Source organism: Lampetra fluviatilis, chromosome 5, assembly GCF_964198595.1.
Source record: "Lampetra fluviatilis chromosome 5, kcLamFluv1.1, whole genome shotgun sequence".
Classification (NCBI taxonomy): domain Eukaryota; kingdom Metazoa; phylum Chordata; class Hyperoartia; order Petromyzontiformes; family Petromyzontidae; genus Lampetra; species Lampetra fluviatilis.
Window position 1 is genome coordinate 2,010,632 of NC_136279.1, and position 18,799 is coordinate 2,029,430.

The following is an 18,799-nucleotide window of genomic DNA, read 5'->3' on the forward strand; positions in this document are numbered from 1 at the left end:
TCTACACTATCATTCATTCGGGCGTCAGCAGTGAGCCGTGAAAGACGCTTCGGGCGAAGGAAAAAAAAGAAGGGTGGCGATTCGTCCGAGTCGCTGCTTATTAGGGGCGGCGTTGGTTGGAACGTGACGTGTTGACATGCAGGACATTCGATAGACACTGATTTAGAGCGACCTAATCGGTCTGCTTCGGATAGTCATGAATATCTAGACACACACAGAGAGAGAGAGGCAACATTTCACGAGTTGCTCCGATTTGCACGGTCGGCTTACGTACGGGTTCGCGATAAGTTCCAAAGATACACACAGGCGCGCACACGTGCGCCACTCGTCGCGTTCGTCAACGATGAATTTCGACGACGTTCTCAAGAAGATCGGAGGCTTCGGCAAGTTCCAGGTGATTTTGTACACGTGGATCTGCCTGCCGCACATCTCCATCGCGATGCACATGCTCGTGTCGGTGTTCGCGGGCGCCACGCCGGAGCACTTCTGTCGCGACCCCACTGGGGGTCACGCTCAGGTGCCCTCGGCCACCACCACCACCGCTGCCACCACCACCACCACCGCTGCCACCACCACCACCACGCCCGCGGCGGAGTCGGCAGCTGCCAACGGGACGGCGTCGCGACCGCGGTGCGGCAGCCTCCTGAACGAGAGCGAGTGGCGGTCCTGCGCCACGGGGTGGGATTACGACCGCAGCGTCTTCACCAGCACCGTGGTCACCGAGGTGAGACGGCATGCATGGAAGCCTCCTGGAGCACCATCAGCATCACTAGCATCAGCAGCATCACTATCATCAGCATCACCAGCAGCAGCATCAGCGGCAGCAGCAGCAGCGGTAGCAGCAGAAGGCGGCACCTGCTGTTGTAATACAATAAAGTCAGAGTCGAAAGTATGGTTTCCTGCTCAAAGGAACATTGAGGCGGTAATCATATTTTGTTTAATGCCCCTCCGAGTCAGTGACGCGGGAATTTCACATTCCTATGGAGGGGGGGGGGGCATGCAATAGGTCAATCACTTAAAACTTTCGTGACTGCAGGCATTCATATTCGTGGTTCTTTCGGTAAAGTCACGTAGATAGAAAAAAAAAGAACCAAGGATATAGGTCAATCACTGTTGACTTCTACACAACGTGTTAACGATTTATCGACTCCGGAGGGATGATGGGCTGAGCCAACTCTCCCACTTTGTGTCGAAAGCGCTCCAGAATGTTGCATTTTAAAATCAATACTCGGGAAAAAAACTTTAAGTGGAGACGTTGGTTATTTATTTCGCTGTTTATCTACTATAATCACCAAAAAATGTCTGTCTGTCCCGCGCGTGACGTCACTCCACATACCGTACCACTCCCAAATAACCATATACGGGTGACGTCACTCCATATGGGGCAACCCCCTCCCCCCTTATTAATAATAATGAGCTGAACAATTTTTCTATTGAATATTTCAGATTTACTGCAATATACCCCCGTCCTTGGATGGGCAAAAAAGCTAGTACATATTATTTAGGGTTGTATACTCCTGTGTATACTACCATACAAAGCACACATTCACCGCAATTTGGAATCCTATTGTTGTCAAAATCTGGAGTGGAGCACCCAGTTCCTCCCTCACTGCACCGGACAGAAGTACAACATACAACATACGTGTTAGCACTTACTGGGAGGGACTTAGTCACGCGTGTGGAGAGCACATCGCAAATACAGGCCGTCCCCGGGTTACAGAAGACCCGACTTACGGATATCCGACTTGCGGAACCCGCCTTTACGGGAATGCTCCCATAAATCATGTAAAACATTCATTTTAATACTGTATGCATAAATGTTTGCATTAGTTACGTAAGCGCAAATAGTTCAGCGCGACGAGGTTGTGGATGAATGCAGCGGAGCTAGGCGTAAGGCGGGACAGCTGCGTATTCCCGAATTCGGTGGTGTCCCTGCAGAGTGTAGAGCAGTCTGTTACATCGTTACCCTGAGTACACTCAACCCCGCCACGTCGTCTCTTTTTCCTTTGCAGCATTACGTCATTGTTTTCTATTGTTCGTGGTATTCATAAACAATGTGTACAATTAGTTTCGGCATGGGCAGTGTTTGGGTAGATATTCGATCAAATTAAAGAATCGTAGGAATTGCAGAGCGTTTGGACAGCGATAGTGGTTGAAAACAGACGACAGCGCGATACAGTACTGAGAGAAAACGTTAGGGGAGACACAGATATTTCCAACTATGGTATTTGATCTTCATTTTGGGGAAAATTTGTTCAATTTCCGACATACGGATCATTCGGGTTACGGATATTCATCGGAAACTTAACCGTACACAAATACACACGCGGATGCAAGCAATACTATTGTCACAGAAAAAGAAGAATAAGAAACAACTGCGATCAAACTCTACACTAAATCAGTGGAAGGCGATGGGAGCAAATCTAAGGGGGATTTTTCCATGGGATTCGCAGGGGCATACGTCGAGACCAAAATTCAACGTGCAAAATATGAAAGTAAAACAAATGCATAAACACACGTGTGGTGGTGTACATGTCAATCCACTGCTGGATCAATGTCTCCCCATGCAGTGTCGATCATGTGTCCGTGTGTGTGTCCATCTCCATCTCTCTGTTCCCCGCGTGTGCCTCCGATTGCCTCGATGTCCCCTCCACGTGCGCGTGCGTGCGCGTGTGTCCATGTCACCCGTGTCGCTGGCAGTGGGACCTGGTTTGCACGAGAAGTTACCTCAATAACGTGGGCTCGTCCATCTTCATGCTGGGCCTGATGGTGGGGTCTCCCGTGCTTGGGACCATGGCTGACAAGTGTGTCTCACGTGGCCAGAACCGCGCACTCACAACGAGTCGCAGACTCACAGCGCACGCACGCACACACGGGTCAATTAATAACGATAGCAAGGGTAATCTTCTTCTGGCGTGTGGCAAGTGTAGCACGTGTAACAATATGCCTCCTGATTTAAGTTTGTGAGCCATGCGATAAAAGCTTCGGGAGTAGAGCGGCTCATGCTGTCCTGTCTACCGGAGAGCGGGCGTAGAATGTACGTGTATGTTGAACTTCTTTCGCACCATACGTAGCCAACCGTTTTCATTGGAGGTGCGGTTGCTTGCAATGTGATCCATTCCGTGGTTCGGGTGGCCACAGTCACAGTCCCTATCTCACGTCCCGCGTGTGGAAGTGGTGCACACAAGCAGCGAACGGTCGCCGTTCCGAAGCGGTTGATGGAGCCACCACTGTTTTCTGTCTCGCTGGATCGATCAAAGCCATGCAGAGCTGTGTTCGGGCCCTCAATGGGGCTTTGATTAGGAACCTCAGCAACAGAATTCCACAGTGACAATGTTAATAATTAACTGTCACAGATAGGCCAAACAGATTTCATCAATGTCATGGACAAATGGGTTTGTGCCAAACTCGTGGACAAATGTTTGTTGATTGCAAAGCATTTTTTTTGTGATTTTACTCTTGCGTACGGCAGTGTTCAAGAACTAAATGCCAACGTCAAGGTCTGCCCGCCACGTCGGGAGGTCTTCAGCAGTTTGTGTCGTTTTGGCTGTCCCTCCGTTGAAGGAACACAGACTACAGTGGTTTACTATAATAGTGTTGGGTTGCATGGCCACAGTCGCTGTAGTTTGTTGTTTTGTGATAACCAACGATAATTATATCACAAATTCACTTTTATATACTATATGCAGAAATCACTACCATTAAGGTTTTACTACCATGGGTGGACTCTGATCCATAGACGAAGCATGTTAATTTATCAACGTCGGTAATCACGTGTGCTTACTTACAGTGCAGTGTGCGAGGTGTGGAGCAGCTGGATTAGGGTAACGGAGATGGTTTTATTGAGAGGAGATGCACAGGGTGGTCGAGTATGGAAGGAAATGTGAAGGAGCTCGGTCAGCCACAGTGTGTGGGGTGCCGTGACGCTGGTCATGGTCAAGCCCGGTTTATTTTATTGAACCAGGTGAGAGCTGAAGACGTAGACTTTCGTGACCAATATTATCCATAATATAGGATTTGGTTTAGATCGCGTAAATATAAATGTGTCGTTAAACCTGCCACCACCCGACACAGCCAATTAGTAAGGTTTGTATATGGAAGACTTTGAAGCAAAAGCAATAGCTTCAAGCACACTAAAACCCTGTTTGGTTTAGATATGTGGATGACACATTGGTGGTCTGGCCACACGGTACAGATACACTTAAATCATTTCTAAATAATTTCAACTCGCAAAATCAATCCATCAAGTTCACCGTGGAAGTGGAGGCTGATAGAACTCTCCCAATTATGGATGCAATTGCAAGTGAACCTGTCGTAATACGAAGTCAACACTTTTAGCATCAGATTATTCTTTAGATCGGAGAGGAAGAAACGGCATTTTTTGAGCGATCAAGTTCCACATTTTTTGGTCGGGCATTAACAGATCGAGAATGAGTGAGAGGACTTTACTGTCCTCAGCTAATTGTAGATTGTGTTTATATCGCTGCCTCCTGGCCAGTGACTCTGGCTCTGAGACCCTGACAGATCCTCCAGGGTTCGTGCATGGACACCTGGCTGGACATTCCTCCAGTGTTTACTGTCGCCTGGCATAGCTCGTGTTATGTTCGCCTCATACCCTTGCGCTTGTTGTGTTTCTCTGGAGTGGACTCGCTCGTTCGTGTTATGTTTACCCCATACCCCAGCTCTTGTTTGTTTTGTTTCTCTGTGGTGGTCACATCCATATTTATTGTAAAACGTGGTTTGCAAAGTTCAGCGTTTTGAAGGGACAACTTGCATGAACGATGTTACGTAATATAACATTATTATTAACATTGTTATATCTAACCTCTGGCTGACAGGAAAAAACAGGAACAAATTATATATTATTTTGAATTAACTTGTGCACCGTTGTATACGTTCTCTGAGACAATAGTTTTAATTTCGACAAGTGTGACATGTATTGTCAGGTAGGAACACCTTGAGACAGGTCTCTTTTTGAAGAGACATGGTTTGCAAATTAACAATGCACGGTCCAAAACACGCACACTAATCATTGACCGTAGCAGTGGAGAATATAAGGAGCGAATTAAATAAGCTTGCTCCACAGGCGCCGAGTTCATAGTGCAGCGCGCTATCCACCGTGCCACTGTTCCACCCTCCCATAAAACGCAGGGATCAAATGAAGCCATTCTCACGCACGAGGTTCGTGCGAGTTCGAGAATCATTCGTTTAGCAAGTGTTTCATCTCCGAGGCATCCAATCGCGCCCTCGTTGGTTCTCGTAGAGACTTCCGCAAAACTCCGTGAACCGGCCATCAACAATATACGCCACTGTTTGTGCAGTGCCCCAGCTGGAGTTTGGGTTGTCACAAAGACCCGAAACGGCGGAGGTTGACTTGATCACTTGTACGTAGAACTTCTTTTGCACCATACGTAGTCAGTGGTGCTAATCGACTTAACACTGTCATGTTTCGCTGCAGGTATGGCCGTAAGTCCGTCATCCTCGTCTCGATGGCAATTCAGACAGCCTTCGGCCTCGGGGCGGCGTTCGCGCCCAACTTCATGATGTACGCCTTGGCCCGCTTCATGGTCGGAGTCGCCATCTCGGGCGTCATCATGAACGCCTTCGTGTTGGGTGAGCCTCGCTTGGGGAAGAAGGGGCGTCGTTAATGGGTGGCAGTGGGGGAGCAGCCCCGCTCCTCAACTTTAGAAAATACATGGCCGAAATTAATCCGTGGTCAGGCGTCTGGAAGCAGATATAAACTAAACTAAAATTTTTAGCAGGTAAGGCCCATTGCGATATATAACACTTGTTCAGAATCGACCTGGCCACAAGTGATAGCCCAACAAAGTGGCGTATCATGTGGAAATGTATAGTAGCAGCCAAATAATCTAAACGCATGTATCTAAAGGTCGAGGGAAAAACCGGAGGATGCGGAGACAAATCCACGTATCCACACGGAGAACATGCAAACTGTAAATATATAGGCGTCAGGGTCGGGATCGAACCCACAGCCCCCTAAATGCCAGGCGAGGTAGTTAACCTCTCGCCACCATGGCGGCCTTAAGTTCGTGCCAGATTAATGTAGAGACATTACTGGGACACCTATTTTTAACAACAGTCAGAAAATATGACTGCAGACCTCAGGTTGGGTTCCCTTATCCAGAGTCTTAAATCACTCAGAGGTGCTAGACTTAGTAACACATTGGGAGCTTAGTAACACATGGGCCAGGAACATGGACACTGACAAAATATAATGGGAAAATATATATATAAATCCTCGAAAGAAGCATGTAGAGATTCATGCTCGGAATTACACTGAGAAAAATAATAAGCACATGGATCGGGGAAGAAATGCAAAATCAGAGACAGAGATGACATCAGAGATGACATCGTCATCCTCTCAGCCGACAAGGGCAATGCCACAGTTATCATGGACAAAACCACATACAATAACAACATTCAGGACCTATTTCGATTTAAAGCTTTCGTGACTGCAGGGATTCATCTTCTTGGTTCTTTCGGTAAAGTCACGTAGAAGGGAAGTAATAAAATAATAAAAATAAAACATAATAAAATAATTCTCACGACGTTTCGGCCACAACACAAGCAGCCGTCCGACAGCTGTCGCCTCAACAGACCTGGTCTTCACCTGAGGACGGCTGCTTGTGTTGTGGCCGAAACGTCGTGAGAACTATTTTATTATGTTTTATTTTTATTATTTTATTACTTCCCTTCTACGTGACTTTACCGAAAGAACCAAGAAGATTCAGGACCTACTTAATGATGGTAGCTATATCAAAATTAAAAGAGATCCCACCAACCGCCTCGTAACGAAAACCAACAATATCATCACTGATTCGACATCTTTGATCAAACCAACCAAGCGGTTTTCCTTAAAACCCTCTGCTGCTAGACCACCCAGATTGAATGGCTTACCAAAAATCCATAAAGAAGGGACGCCCCTTCATCCTATCGTCTACACCATTGACTCACCCACCTACAAACTGGCCCGATTTCTGTCTGAGACCTTAAAACCATTCACTGGTAAGACCACCTCAGCTGTACTCAACTCAGCTCACTTGGTATCATTCATTAAGGACATCTCACTATCTCCAGGTGATTTGCTCGTTAGTTTCGATGTGGTCTCTTTGTTTACCAAAGTTCCTGTGCTTGACACCATTGCAATCATTGAAGATTTGGTCCAACAAGGACTGAATGCTGATGTACTGGCCCTGGTGAGACACTGCCTCACCAACACTTACTTCACCTGGAATGGAACATTGTACAAACAAGTTGAAGGTGCCCCAATGGGTTCTCCCTTATCTCCAGTTGTAGCCATTGTCGGGTTGGCTGTCCACCACTTACATTTTCATTGGCTGCTGACATTTGGGCTACGCCCATTTCAAACCCTTATAAACAGTTTGCCTTTGAAGCTAACCCCCCTTTTCCTGAAGACGACCGCTTGTGTTGCGATCGAAACATCGTAGTTTTTTGTTATTTTCTTTGAACCTATCTACGTGACTTTACTGAAAGACCCAAGAATACAGAGACATCCAATTGATGGTTAAGAAAGGTGAGCCATCAGCATAGCTAGAAGTGATAATGGCCGATGGACAAGGCGGTGATGGAAGAGAAGTCAAAGAAGCAAATGTGCACTAGAGGGCAACTACTGCGGAGATGGAGCGATGAGATTGCGTTACGGAGAAGAATGAGATGGATTGTGGCATCGTCGCACTGTATGGGTTGGCCACGGCATGGGAAAGCCTTTATTCAGCAGTTGATATACAATTGTTGATAATGAATGCCTGGGTAAATGGGACATTGCTTAATTGTACTCGGAGATGATTTAAGGCAGTCAGGTCATACGTGCCTACCGCATCCACCACAATCTTAACTACCACCATTATCGACACCGCCACCACAATAATCACAACCACCAACATCATCACTCCCACCTTCATGATCATCACCACTACAATCAACATCGCCATCATTCATGAGCACCACCTTCAATGACTGTGTATGCAAAATTGACCCCAACGACTCAATGAACTCATTTATATTCTTCTATTGCTCTATTGCTCTTTGCTTTTGTCTGCCTCGTTAGCACATCCACGCGTAACATTGGCACGCAACTTAAAATTGACGACAAAAAACGAAACATGCTTCTCGAGTCAATGCCTGATCGCTACCGCTGCTGCCACCGCTGCCAGCCACGGAGTGGACGGGCATCGGCGAGCGCATGCTGGCCGGAATCGCCACTCAGCAGGCGTTCGGCGTGGGCTACATGCTGCTCGCGCCCGTCGCCTACTTCATCCGCGACTGGCGCCACCTGCAGCTCGCCATCTCCATCCCCGAGATCCTCTTCATCGCCTACATCTGGTGAGGAGCAACGGCAGCACCGGCGGCAGCAGCAGCGGCGAGGCTCGTGCTTCTTACGGCGACCCATGACCCCGGCAGGGAAACGGTGGCGGCTGTCGCGCTGAACTTTGAATCGTGTGGTCGCATATGCCGTAAACTCGGTCGATCCTCGTGCGTGAAATGACATTCGCTGGCGTGGTAATTACAACTCACAATTTGTAACACGTGCATAATGCGCACACGTAACTCCGTGGGTGCAGAGCTGAGCTCGGAGTTCCCCCATACTCTCGTCGAAAGAGATAAGCCTCGCGGCTGCTGCTTAGAAACGGAGGGAGCGTCGCTGCTGTCTATTTGCAGAGGGATGGAGTTTCAGGCAACAGGTGCAGCAGCAGAGAAACGTCACTCGGCTAAGACGGTCATGGTTCTGGGGGCAGCGAACAGCGTCTGTGACGAGCTCCATCGTGGCCCCGTGACTCTCCGCAGTCCGCGGTGTAAGGAGACGGGTCAGATAAGGGCAGTGAATGAGAGCTTGTCAACGCAGGACAGCAATTTGTATGCTCGATTTAGCATCCATTTATTCAAACTAAACACTGTTCAGGAGTCAAGAGTGATTTTCTGCTCGACTGAGCATTGAAGCAGGGCCCCTCCCCTGCTGCCCCTTCCTCTGGTGTCGGCGAATCTGTCTATAGCACATTCACTGTTGACTTGGCCACAAAATGGTACTGAATGTTTTCAACCCCGGAGGAATGATGGGCTGTATCAACTCTCAACACCAGGATTGGAAATCGCAAAAGCTTCCGAAGTGCGTGCCGCTCTCTGGTTTACTCATTACGAATGTAAATCTTTGTAAAGTAAAGCAACAGTTGCAGGCATTTTGAAGGTATGTTGTCAAATAGTAAATAAACGTCTTGGTCTTCAAGAGGATCCTGCCATATTTTGACAGTCGGAGGGCAATGTTGCTGCTGTGTGGAATCCCAGTTGAATAATTTGCAGGTCATTTTTAAGCATGTGTGTATGTTGAACTTCTTTTGCACCATATGTAGCTAACCGTGCTAATTGGAGGTGCTGCGCGAAGGTCCACAAACTAAACACACAAAGCAACATAGGGATATTTGGTCAATACCAGTTTCATTCTGTCTATTCGGCTATGAGAGGAAACCCATGCAGAACAGGGGGGGGAGAATATACAAACTCTACAACCACAGGAACCCAAGTCAGATGTCGAACCCAGGACCTTGCTGCGAGGCGCGAGTGTTACCACTGCGCCTCCCTGGTCAGTAGTGAATGTGGTAGTGAATGTGGTAGTGAATGTGGTAGTGAATGTGGTAGTGAATGTATTGAGTTCTGTGCCCCCAGGCTGCTGCCCCGCTCTGCCCGGTGGCTCCTGGCGAACAATCACCACGACAAGGCGGAGAGTCTGGTGCGCAGAGCAGCGGCGATCAACGGCATGAGCCTTCCTGATGACCTCCTGAAGTCGGAGGTACGGGCTGGGAACTTGCACATTGGAGCTCGGCACTCACTTCACTGCTGCTACGGTCACCAAATTGCGCAAAAAAATATTGAACTGATTATGAAATCGAATCATTCCGAGGGGGATTAATTGCTACATAGTGCTGAACAAACCCGCACAAACGAGGAGGCAAAAACGAGAAATATGGTACCAAATTTATAATTGAATTGTTCGGGGATGAATCATCGCAATGCCTACCCATAATGATATTCTTCTTCATGTTTAGTGTGCATGTTGAGCATGCATTCTCTGTTGAGCATGTATAATGCATTCACTCAAACTTTCAGTTCAACAAGTTGAATTCACTACAATTGAAATTCAACTCCCCGCGAAGCCCGCACTCGGATTGCCAGGGGCCGAGGTGAGAAGCCGCGGTTTCAGGCCGGTCATGTCGCCTTTCTCCTCCTCCCTCCTGTCCCGTGCCTCTCGTGCCACAGATGCTGAAGCAGAAACTGACGGCGAGCCCTCAGCAGGCCCACTCTGTCCTGGACCTCTTTCGCACGCCGCGGCTGAGGAAACAGTCCTTCATTCTCTTCTACTCTTGGTGAGCGTCACTTGCGCGGAAGAGAAAAAACAATTTGAGCACTTTACGGTGATGAACTTGTCAAACAGAAAAACGTGAGTGCAGGCTGAACATAAATATGTTTTTGTGGATGTGTGTTGAACTTCTTTCGCACCGTATGTAGCCGACCAGATTAATCGGACCCGGTGTGTGGTTATCCCCTAAGGCTGTGAAGGCCGAAATAAATAAGAGTACCTCCTACTAGTGTCTGTGAATCAGCACACTACATCTGTTTTGGCGAGCTGCAAAGGTCAAAAGGGATGTACATGCCAGGTTTTAATTCAGCCTGAGCTGTTTGGGACTGAGCTTCAGATAATATGTCCTCGCCCCCACCCCCAGCCCGCCCGCTCCCAACCAAGACCTCCTATCCTTCCGTGAGAAATGAAGCCCCGTGTGTGTGTGTAAATCATCATGAGGGGAGTGGTAGTGTAGTGGTTAGCGTGCTGCGATATGAACCCGGTGACCCGGGTTCGATTTCTGCTCACGGCCAACACCAGTGATGATTATCTGAACCGATCCTGGGCCTCCCCTAGGTCGACTCAACCTCAAATGAGTACCTGGTGCGGTGTGTAAACATCGCCACCTTGTATGTATGTTTGTTGAAGTTCTTTCGCACCGTACGTAGCCAACCGTGCTGATCAGAGGTGCAATGTGGATATTGCAAGAGACCACGTTGCTGTGTCAGCAACACCCAGTTTGCATGGCAGAGGACACAGCGATGGAACATGAAAGGTCGATGCACGAAATCTGAAATGTGAATTTAAAAATACGTAAGGGCAATACAGTAACTAACTGTAAAATGTAGATATGAGAGGGTACATGTGTTTTATAGTGTTATATGCCACTGTTCGGGCGTGGTGCTGGCCGCCCACCCCCTCGTGTACCGTTCCGGCCTTCATAGGTGCTCGCTAACAGCACTTTCCCCTACAGTCTGTTAAAGCTATAACGGGGGTTCTTTGTCTTTATCATCATGAGTGGCTAAATGAGTTGCCACTCAAATGGCGAGTGAGAGGAGACGTCGCTTGCCGCCCGCCGCAGGTTCGCGATCACTCTGGTCTACTACGGCCTCTCGCTCGGCATCTCCGACCTGGGGCTGGACATCTTCCTCACGCAGTTCATCTTTGGCGCCGTGGAGATCCCCGCGCGCTTCCTCTTGCTCGTCACGCTCCCCAAGAGCCGCAGGATGTCCCAGGTCGGATTCCTGGCCTTCGGGGGCCTCTTCTGCATCCTCACCGTGGCCGTGCCAAGCGGTACGAGCCTCGCGATCGTCGTCGTCATCATCCAGATGCCTCTCCAAGCCGTCACCATCCTCCACGATTGTCCGATACAGCACCATGGAGTTGGGGAGGACTGGAGGGGGCTCACTCTCCCCGCTAAAGGCCGAGCCCCCCCCCTATTAAATTCCTTCGGCACGACTGGGCAATGGGCGTCGTACCTCCACAGCCTTTCCTCGACGACGCAGGCTGTGGCAGCTAGAGCAGAACGCACGGTAGACAAGCGGAGATCGCATTGCCGCTCATTCTCTTTAGTGGCCAACGTTTGTTTCAAGCTTGTTTAAAATTCAGACTCGGACTCTTTATTTACTGGAGGAATCCGACGAGCTATAAAGTTCTAATTTCACAGATGTCCAGTTACATTGACAGTGTCATGCCTGTACCCCCCCCCCCTTCCCCTGACGTTCACGTGAGTTGCGATGCAATAAGTCTCGTGACGCTGCACGTAATCTACCCCGAGAGTTACAAACTTGCCCCAGACGTCTTCGCTTTACAGAGCAGACCGTAGATCGTGTCCCCCCCCCACCGCGTGTCTCTCCACACACACAGACATGCCCACCGTTCGGACCGCGCTCGCGATGCTCGGGAAGTTCGGCGTCACGGCTTCCTTCGTTGTCATCTTCATCTACACGGCAGAGATCTACCCGACGGTCATCAGGTTTGTTACTGGACAGGGGGAGGAGGGGGGAGGTTGGGGGAGCAGTGGCGCTCGCCTGATATGCAAGGTGGTCGTGGGTTCGATCCTGACCCTGATGTCTGTATATTTGGAGTTTAACACGGAGGCTTTCACGACCAATGTAATCCATTATAGAGGTTTTTTTGGGTTAGATCGCGTAAATATATAAATGTGTCGTTAAAACCCGCCACCACCCGACACAGACAACTAGTAAGGGTTGTCACATAAACAGAACGTGCCAATTCGTCACTAGTACAGCACACCGGTGTGTTGGAGAGCCAAGCCACAACATTTACAATCTGAGTATGACGTTTCGCCAGTAATTACAACTAGCTTCATCAGGCGACAGCCAGATTTGTGGAGAAGTCCATCTGTTTCGTTCCTTATATAGAGGCGTAGATGTGGTGACCACCCTTCTGCGCTCTTGCACAATGTGGGGGGGGGGGGATGACTGGGGCAACGTACATGATGCATGTGCTTTATGCGAGCCCTTTGAACTTGTCCTTCCTGTCTATTGTGTTTATTAAAATAGCTGTACCAACGGTAATCCCTATTGAAGTACGCTGCCCTTTGTAGGCATGCATTTAAATAATGTATTATTTGATGATTCGCTTCCACGCAGCACTAAGGCGGTAGCTATCCGAACGGTTAAAGTCATAGCATTTTGATTTCTTTCAATTTCGCTAGATTCTCTAATTAGTCTTGGCCAGTAGTAGCTAGTTTTGCACAAAACTTCAACATTATCAAAATAAATTGAGTGTCCTTGTTGTCACGCATGTTCTGCTGCTGCTGACAGTTGTATTTGGGAGTATTTAATATTTCTCTGATGTTCTTTTAGTCTCGTGCTGATCATTCTTCCTGTTTGCCCAACACAACATTTACCACACATGCAGTTAATCCTGTACACAACTTCTCTTTATAACTTCGGTAATACATCTTTTGTACCAGATATTAATTTGTGTTTTATGTACCGTGCCAAATCTAACTCGGATATTTTGTTTTTCCAAACATCTTGCTAGTTTATCAGTTACTCCCGCAATGTACGGTATTTTGATCGTTTTCATTACTTGGGCAGTTTCAATGCTCGTGTTATTTGATTTGGTTTTGGCATTCAATGCCCTGTTGATTTGTGCATCATTGTAACCGTTCATTTGCAGCCCTTCTTTAACGTGTTGAATTTCACTTCTCAGACTGTCATCATCTGACACTTTCTTAGCTCGTTGAATGAGCGTCTTGATAAGAGCAGATTTCTGCGTGGGGTGATGGTGTGACTGCATTCAGAGAGGCGTCTGACGCCTATCTGAATGCATCGAGCTAAGAAAGGGAAGTTTCATCCCTGATTGAATTGAGGAGGAGAGGCATGAAGAGGCTAGGGAGCAGTGTGGTAGATTTTTATTAAGAAAAATAATCTCCTGCATGCAAGAGCTGAGTGAGGGGTTAGGGCATGAGGTGGTCTTGTTTAACTGAGTGGAGGAGCTGTAGCTGAGGGGATAGCACACGAGGTGGTCTCGTTTAATACAAACGACGGCGGCTTCGAGTGTCCACACCCAAGAAGACGGGACAGGATATAATTCATTCTGCACTACCTCGGCCACATTATCTCCCTCCGCGGCTGTTGCCTCTCTGTTTTGGTGTGCCCGCACCCCAAATCCACGGCTCATGGCAAACCACCCCCTCCCTCCCTCCTTCACCACCCTGCTCTCCTTCCCTCCCTCTCAATCCTTCTCCTCCCACACGCCCTCCCCTCACTCCGTCCCCTCCATCCATCCTTACTCTCCCTCCTTCCTCTCGCTCCCATCACTCCTTCCCCTCCCTCCTTTCCCTCCCTCCCCTCCCTCCACTCCCTCCCTCCCCTCACTCCCTCCCCTCTCCCTCCCCTCTCCCTCCCTCCCCTCACTCCCCTTCCTCCCCTCACTCCCTCCCTCTCCTCCCCTCACTCCCCTCCCCTCCATCCCCTCCATCCCTCCCCTCACTCCCCTCCCTCCCTCCCCTCACTCCCTCCCCCCCTCCCCTCACTCCCTCCCTCCCTCCCCCCGCGGGCGCCTCGTGCTCGTGCAGGCAGATGGGCGTGGGGATGTCGTCGATGTTCGCGCGCTTCGGCGGAGTGCTCGCCCCCCTCGTGAGCCTCGCCTTCCCCCCGGGCCACGCGGGCCCGATGGCGATGTTCGGGGCGATGTCCCTGCTCGCCGCCGCGCTCGGACTCGCGCTGCCCGAGACGGCCAACCGCCCGCTGCCCGACTCCATCGCCGACACCGAGAGGAGGGATGATGATGATGGGGGGGAGGAGGAGGAGGAGCGGCGGCAGGGGGGGCAGAGCGAGGGGTGAGGTGGCCCTGGGGGAGGGGAGGGAGCCGAGGGGGCTCGAGGCGGATTCGCACGGCGGGGATTTGGAGATTTGGGCGATGAGAAGTTTGGGGGGGGGGGAATTGTGAATGTAAACTTATTTTTTGTTTGAATTTTACCTGTTTTATCAAGTAAGGCCCACTGAGCTATGCAGCTATGTTTAGAAGCGACCTGACCATCACAAATGATAGTTCAACAAAATTTATAGCAGCCGAATACTCAAAACGCGCAATGTCGATTCCAAATGTGGAGGTCGTTAACATCTCATAGCCACCGCGACGCTTGTAGCCGAGGGGACAGGACACGGGGCAGCTATAGTTTGACACGGGAATGAGTAAACGTAACGTCGTGGACAGCAGGTCCACTACACAACTGCAGGTTTGGGTTTATATTGGAGGGACATGACACATCAAGTACCTCTTGGGGCACCTACTGAAGATGGAGCGGGGTCAGAATTACGCAACGCAGAGGAGGGCGAGTGGAGAAGGTTTGGGTGCTTTTGGAAAATAATTGCAGTGGATTGACAACGAAAAGCACTGCGCCTGAGAAAGATTAAATCGGTGTATATTGTATGGATAATAAATACGGACACTGACACGGACAATCGGAGATCAGCATTGTGTGTGAAGAAGCAGGGAGAGACGCACGCTTGGAATTACACCGAGAGACAGAGGAACATTTATGTGCCTCTTCTGAATCCCAGGTTCTCCTAGAAAATGCTGACTTTTAGTCTCAATGGGCCGTCGCCTGGTTGAATAAAAAAGGATAAGACTATGTATTGTTAATTCGCGTGCATATGGCCTAGATAATGCGTGTGTGTACGAGTCGGTGAAGAAGAGTGTCATATCTGTGTGTGAGCAGGTGAGAACATGTGACCTGTGCAGAGAAGACACTAAAGACGCGTCTCCTGACGGCCGCTCCGTGACCTTCAGGGACAAGACGTTCTGTCTGCTGTCTGGCCACTGGTGCAAGATGTGTTAAATGTAAACGATCGTGAATTTAAACAATATGAAGTGTAACTTGAGCACGTGGCATTGAGAAGATTTCAGAGGCGCCATATTTCCCCCCAAAAACAATTATTTCGAATCAATGTTTAGTCACTGTTAATGCCATGCCACGTGGGTTTCACTGGAGGTGTAAAGATGCATCAATGTAGTTATATCTACGTCTCAGCTCACGATGCATGCATCTAATTTCGTATCATGGGACCTTTTTCGCCAGTATCAATGTACATCTTAACACCTGTTTTATCGCCAGAAAGGGTAAAACATTCTTATCTAATTTCGTGGATAACAATTAACGTTTTTTTAAATTCGTGGGTTAATGTGACCCCTGTAGGCGCCAGAGGACGCGATATTCACCACAGTTTAATGGTGACCCTGAATCACGATGGTTCTTCGAATTGCCACAAAGTTCAGGGATAAGGAACGGTTCGTTTTCATGCAACGCCAGCCTCGCGAACCTCGCTGGACCGAAGCAATACCGAGACGGGATGGAAACGAGGCAAATAGGAATCTATTCCTGAATCAAACTGTGGTTCTGATTCGTGACAATTCATGGACTCGCAGGGAGGGATGAATTATTACATATCCACCTCTGTGCTGCGGTAAGTTCCATTAGCGGGCACCTATGAAGGCCTGCACGGCACACGCGGGGGTTGGTGGCCAGCACCATGCCCGGTCGCCTTTTGTTTCCATACTGGCGATGTTTACATGTTGCACCAGTTACTCATTTGAGGCCGAGTCGACCCAGGGGAGGCTCAGGACCGGTTCAGGTGATTGTCACGAATGTTGGCCGGGGGGGGGGGGGAGGGGATCGAACTCGAGTCGCCGGGTTTGTAGCGCAGCTTTGCCAACCACTAAACCACCACTCCCCATACACACAACGTCCAGCTTCCAAACGCCCAAAGATTACTGTTTGGAAGCCGGGTCGTGCCGTCAATTCCACACACAATTCCCGTTCTCATTCTCCCCAAATCAGCGTTTACCCATGATATGTTTTCCATAAATCTTGTACCTGGACAGCGCTTTTGTCAATCCACCGCTGGATGAGGGTTGGGATCTTGTATCTTCTAATAAAACGCAACATCTGCGGACTTTGCAGCTACAAGCTTGTGTTCATTTACACAGGCATAAAAAATACTCTCCGACTCTTGCAGTGCCAATAATAGCAAGTGCTTTGCCTCAATTTTGCTTGCAAGTCAAAAATAAACTTTTAGAAGTGCGCCGCATGGAACCCACACCCGGACGTTCCATCGTAGGCCGCATCACCACATTGACCTCTCATACAATGAGAGTTTCGGCATCCGTTCTAGGTAGCCCATGTAGATCTCAAGGCTACCTTTCGACTCGGTCGACCGCAAAGCTCTTTGGTTGCTCCTCTCACAAGCATTGGATTGCCAGCCAAAAGATCGTGAATTTGTTGAAGGAGCTCGACACAGACACAATCAGTTGCTAATAATAGTTTTTTTACCCTTTTATCTGGCAACAAAACTGACACCTTTTTTTTTACAAGGAGTCATGTTTTCATTGACCACAATACCTAAAACAAAAGGTGTCAGTTTTGTTGCCAGATAAAAGGGTAACAAACCAATTATCATATTTTGCTACTGGCAAAGGAGGTTCCAATGGTGTAAATAATCAGTTGCGTTCGTGTAGACGGAGAGTTGTCCCGAGTGGTGCAGTATCCAAAGCAACGCTGCACCATTGCCCCGATCATGTTCCTTGCCCCACTGGACTGGATACTGCAGGGCACGGTCCACAAAGGCCTGCCAGGAGTAACCCTGGGCAAAGAGGCGCTCACCATCCTGGACTATGCAGATGATGTTGCCTTGCTAAGATGAAATGCTCGAAGTTTTTACTCCCTAGCCCTGGAGATCATTCATAGTGAAGCCCTCACATTTGGCCTGGAAATAAATTGGGCTAAACCAAAAATACAGACCACTGCTGAGCAACCATACAACGTGCCTAAAGTGGAAATAGCGGGCAACGATGTTGAATTGGTAACCATCTTTCACATCGCGACTGCACTATGCAACTCACTGGAAGCAGCGAGGCAGAAATTAAAAGACGAATCTCAATTGCACGCGAGACATCTCGACAAGACACCTGGCGCTCCAATATCACAACAGCAACAAAGATTCGGCAATACAACGCATGCATCCTCCCCGTACGACTGAACGGCACAAGAGAGACGTGGTCAATGACGGCGTCCCTGAGCAGGAAGCTGGATGCCTTCGACCGGTGGTGCCCGCGAGCGACGGAAACTTCGCATCCACTTCAGTGAACACTTCGCCAATGCCGAGGTCCGCCTTCGCACGGGATGCCCGACAGTGCATGCGACGATCAGAGCCAGAAGACTCGGGCTTTTGGGACACGTTGCCCGGGCGGACGCATCAACAGATCACGCCAGAGGCCTGCGCGCAATCGTCGAGAGGCGCCCTCGAGGGAGACCACTACGGCCGCAGTGGATACGCACGACCGAGGTTGGATCTTCGACACCACGGCCTCGTCTTGCAGTCAGCGTGGCGGATCGTGGGGACTGCTACGCCCCGAGGGGCATGCACATGATGATGATGATGATACGAAATCGTGACCCCGGTTTTGTGACGATTTATCGAGGCGGGTGGAGAGCACAGCCGTTTAGCCATTTAAACTTTGACGTTAACAGGGGTGCATGGAGGGTTGCACAAAATAACTGGGACATCCTAGGGGGGTTAGGGGAGAATGTTTAACTTCTTTCGCACCATACGTAGCCAACCATGCTTGACTCAATGTATCACTCAGCCTTAAGATTTGCATTGAACTGCCCATATAGGACTCACCAATGTGATCTCTACATTGGGTCAAACTTAACATATCTTAATGTTCGACGGCTTGTGCACCAGATCTTATTTATTCACGATGTACTTACAAAAAAATCCACAGACTACCTGCTGGATATCCTCTCTGTTTCGAAGAACAAATGTGACCTAAGGTCTTCGCTCATTTACCAGCTTCACATTCCCTATTGCCGCACAAATACTGGAGCAAGGGCCTTTGCTATTGAGGCCCCCAGGGTCTGGAATGCTATTGCCAATAAACTGCAACTTG

The 18,799-nt window shown here is 49.1% G+C and overlaps 1 protein-coding gene across 4 annotated transcripts; it reads left to right on the forward strand.

The window, feature by feature from the left end:
- Window positions 1-16,803, forward strand: LOC144932387 (organic cation transporter protein-like). Of its 4 annotated transcripts, XM_078856363.1 has the most exons (10): window positions 1-724; window positions 2,701-2,804; window positions 5,459-5,613; window positions 8,196-8,364; window positions 9,700-9,823; window positions 10,291-10,397; window positions 11,454-11,665; window positions 12,239-12,347; window positions 14,424-14,687; window positions 15,570-16,803. In XM_078856363.1, the coding sequence occupies exons 1-10, from the start codon at window positions 344-346 to the stop codon at window positions 15,571-15,573; spliced, it is 1,629 nt and encodes a 542-aa protein (XP_078712489.1). In that variant the 5' UTR covers window positions 1-343; the 3' UTR covers window positions 15,574-16,803. The 4 variants fall into 4 exon arrangements, with proteins under 4 accessions (XP_078712489.1, XP_078712490.1, XP_078712492.1 ...); XM_078856364.1 differs by lacking the exon at window positions 15,570-16,803 and having other exon boundaries at window positions 11,454-11,607; window positions 14,428-14,656; XM_078856366.1 differs by lacking the exon at window positions 15,570-16,803 and having other exon boundaries at window positions 14,428-14,572.
- Window positions 16,804-18,799: the final 1,996 nt, after the last annotated feature.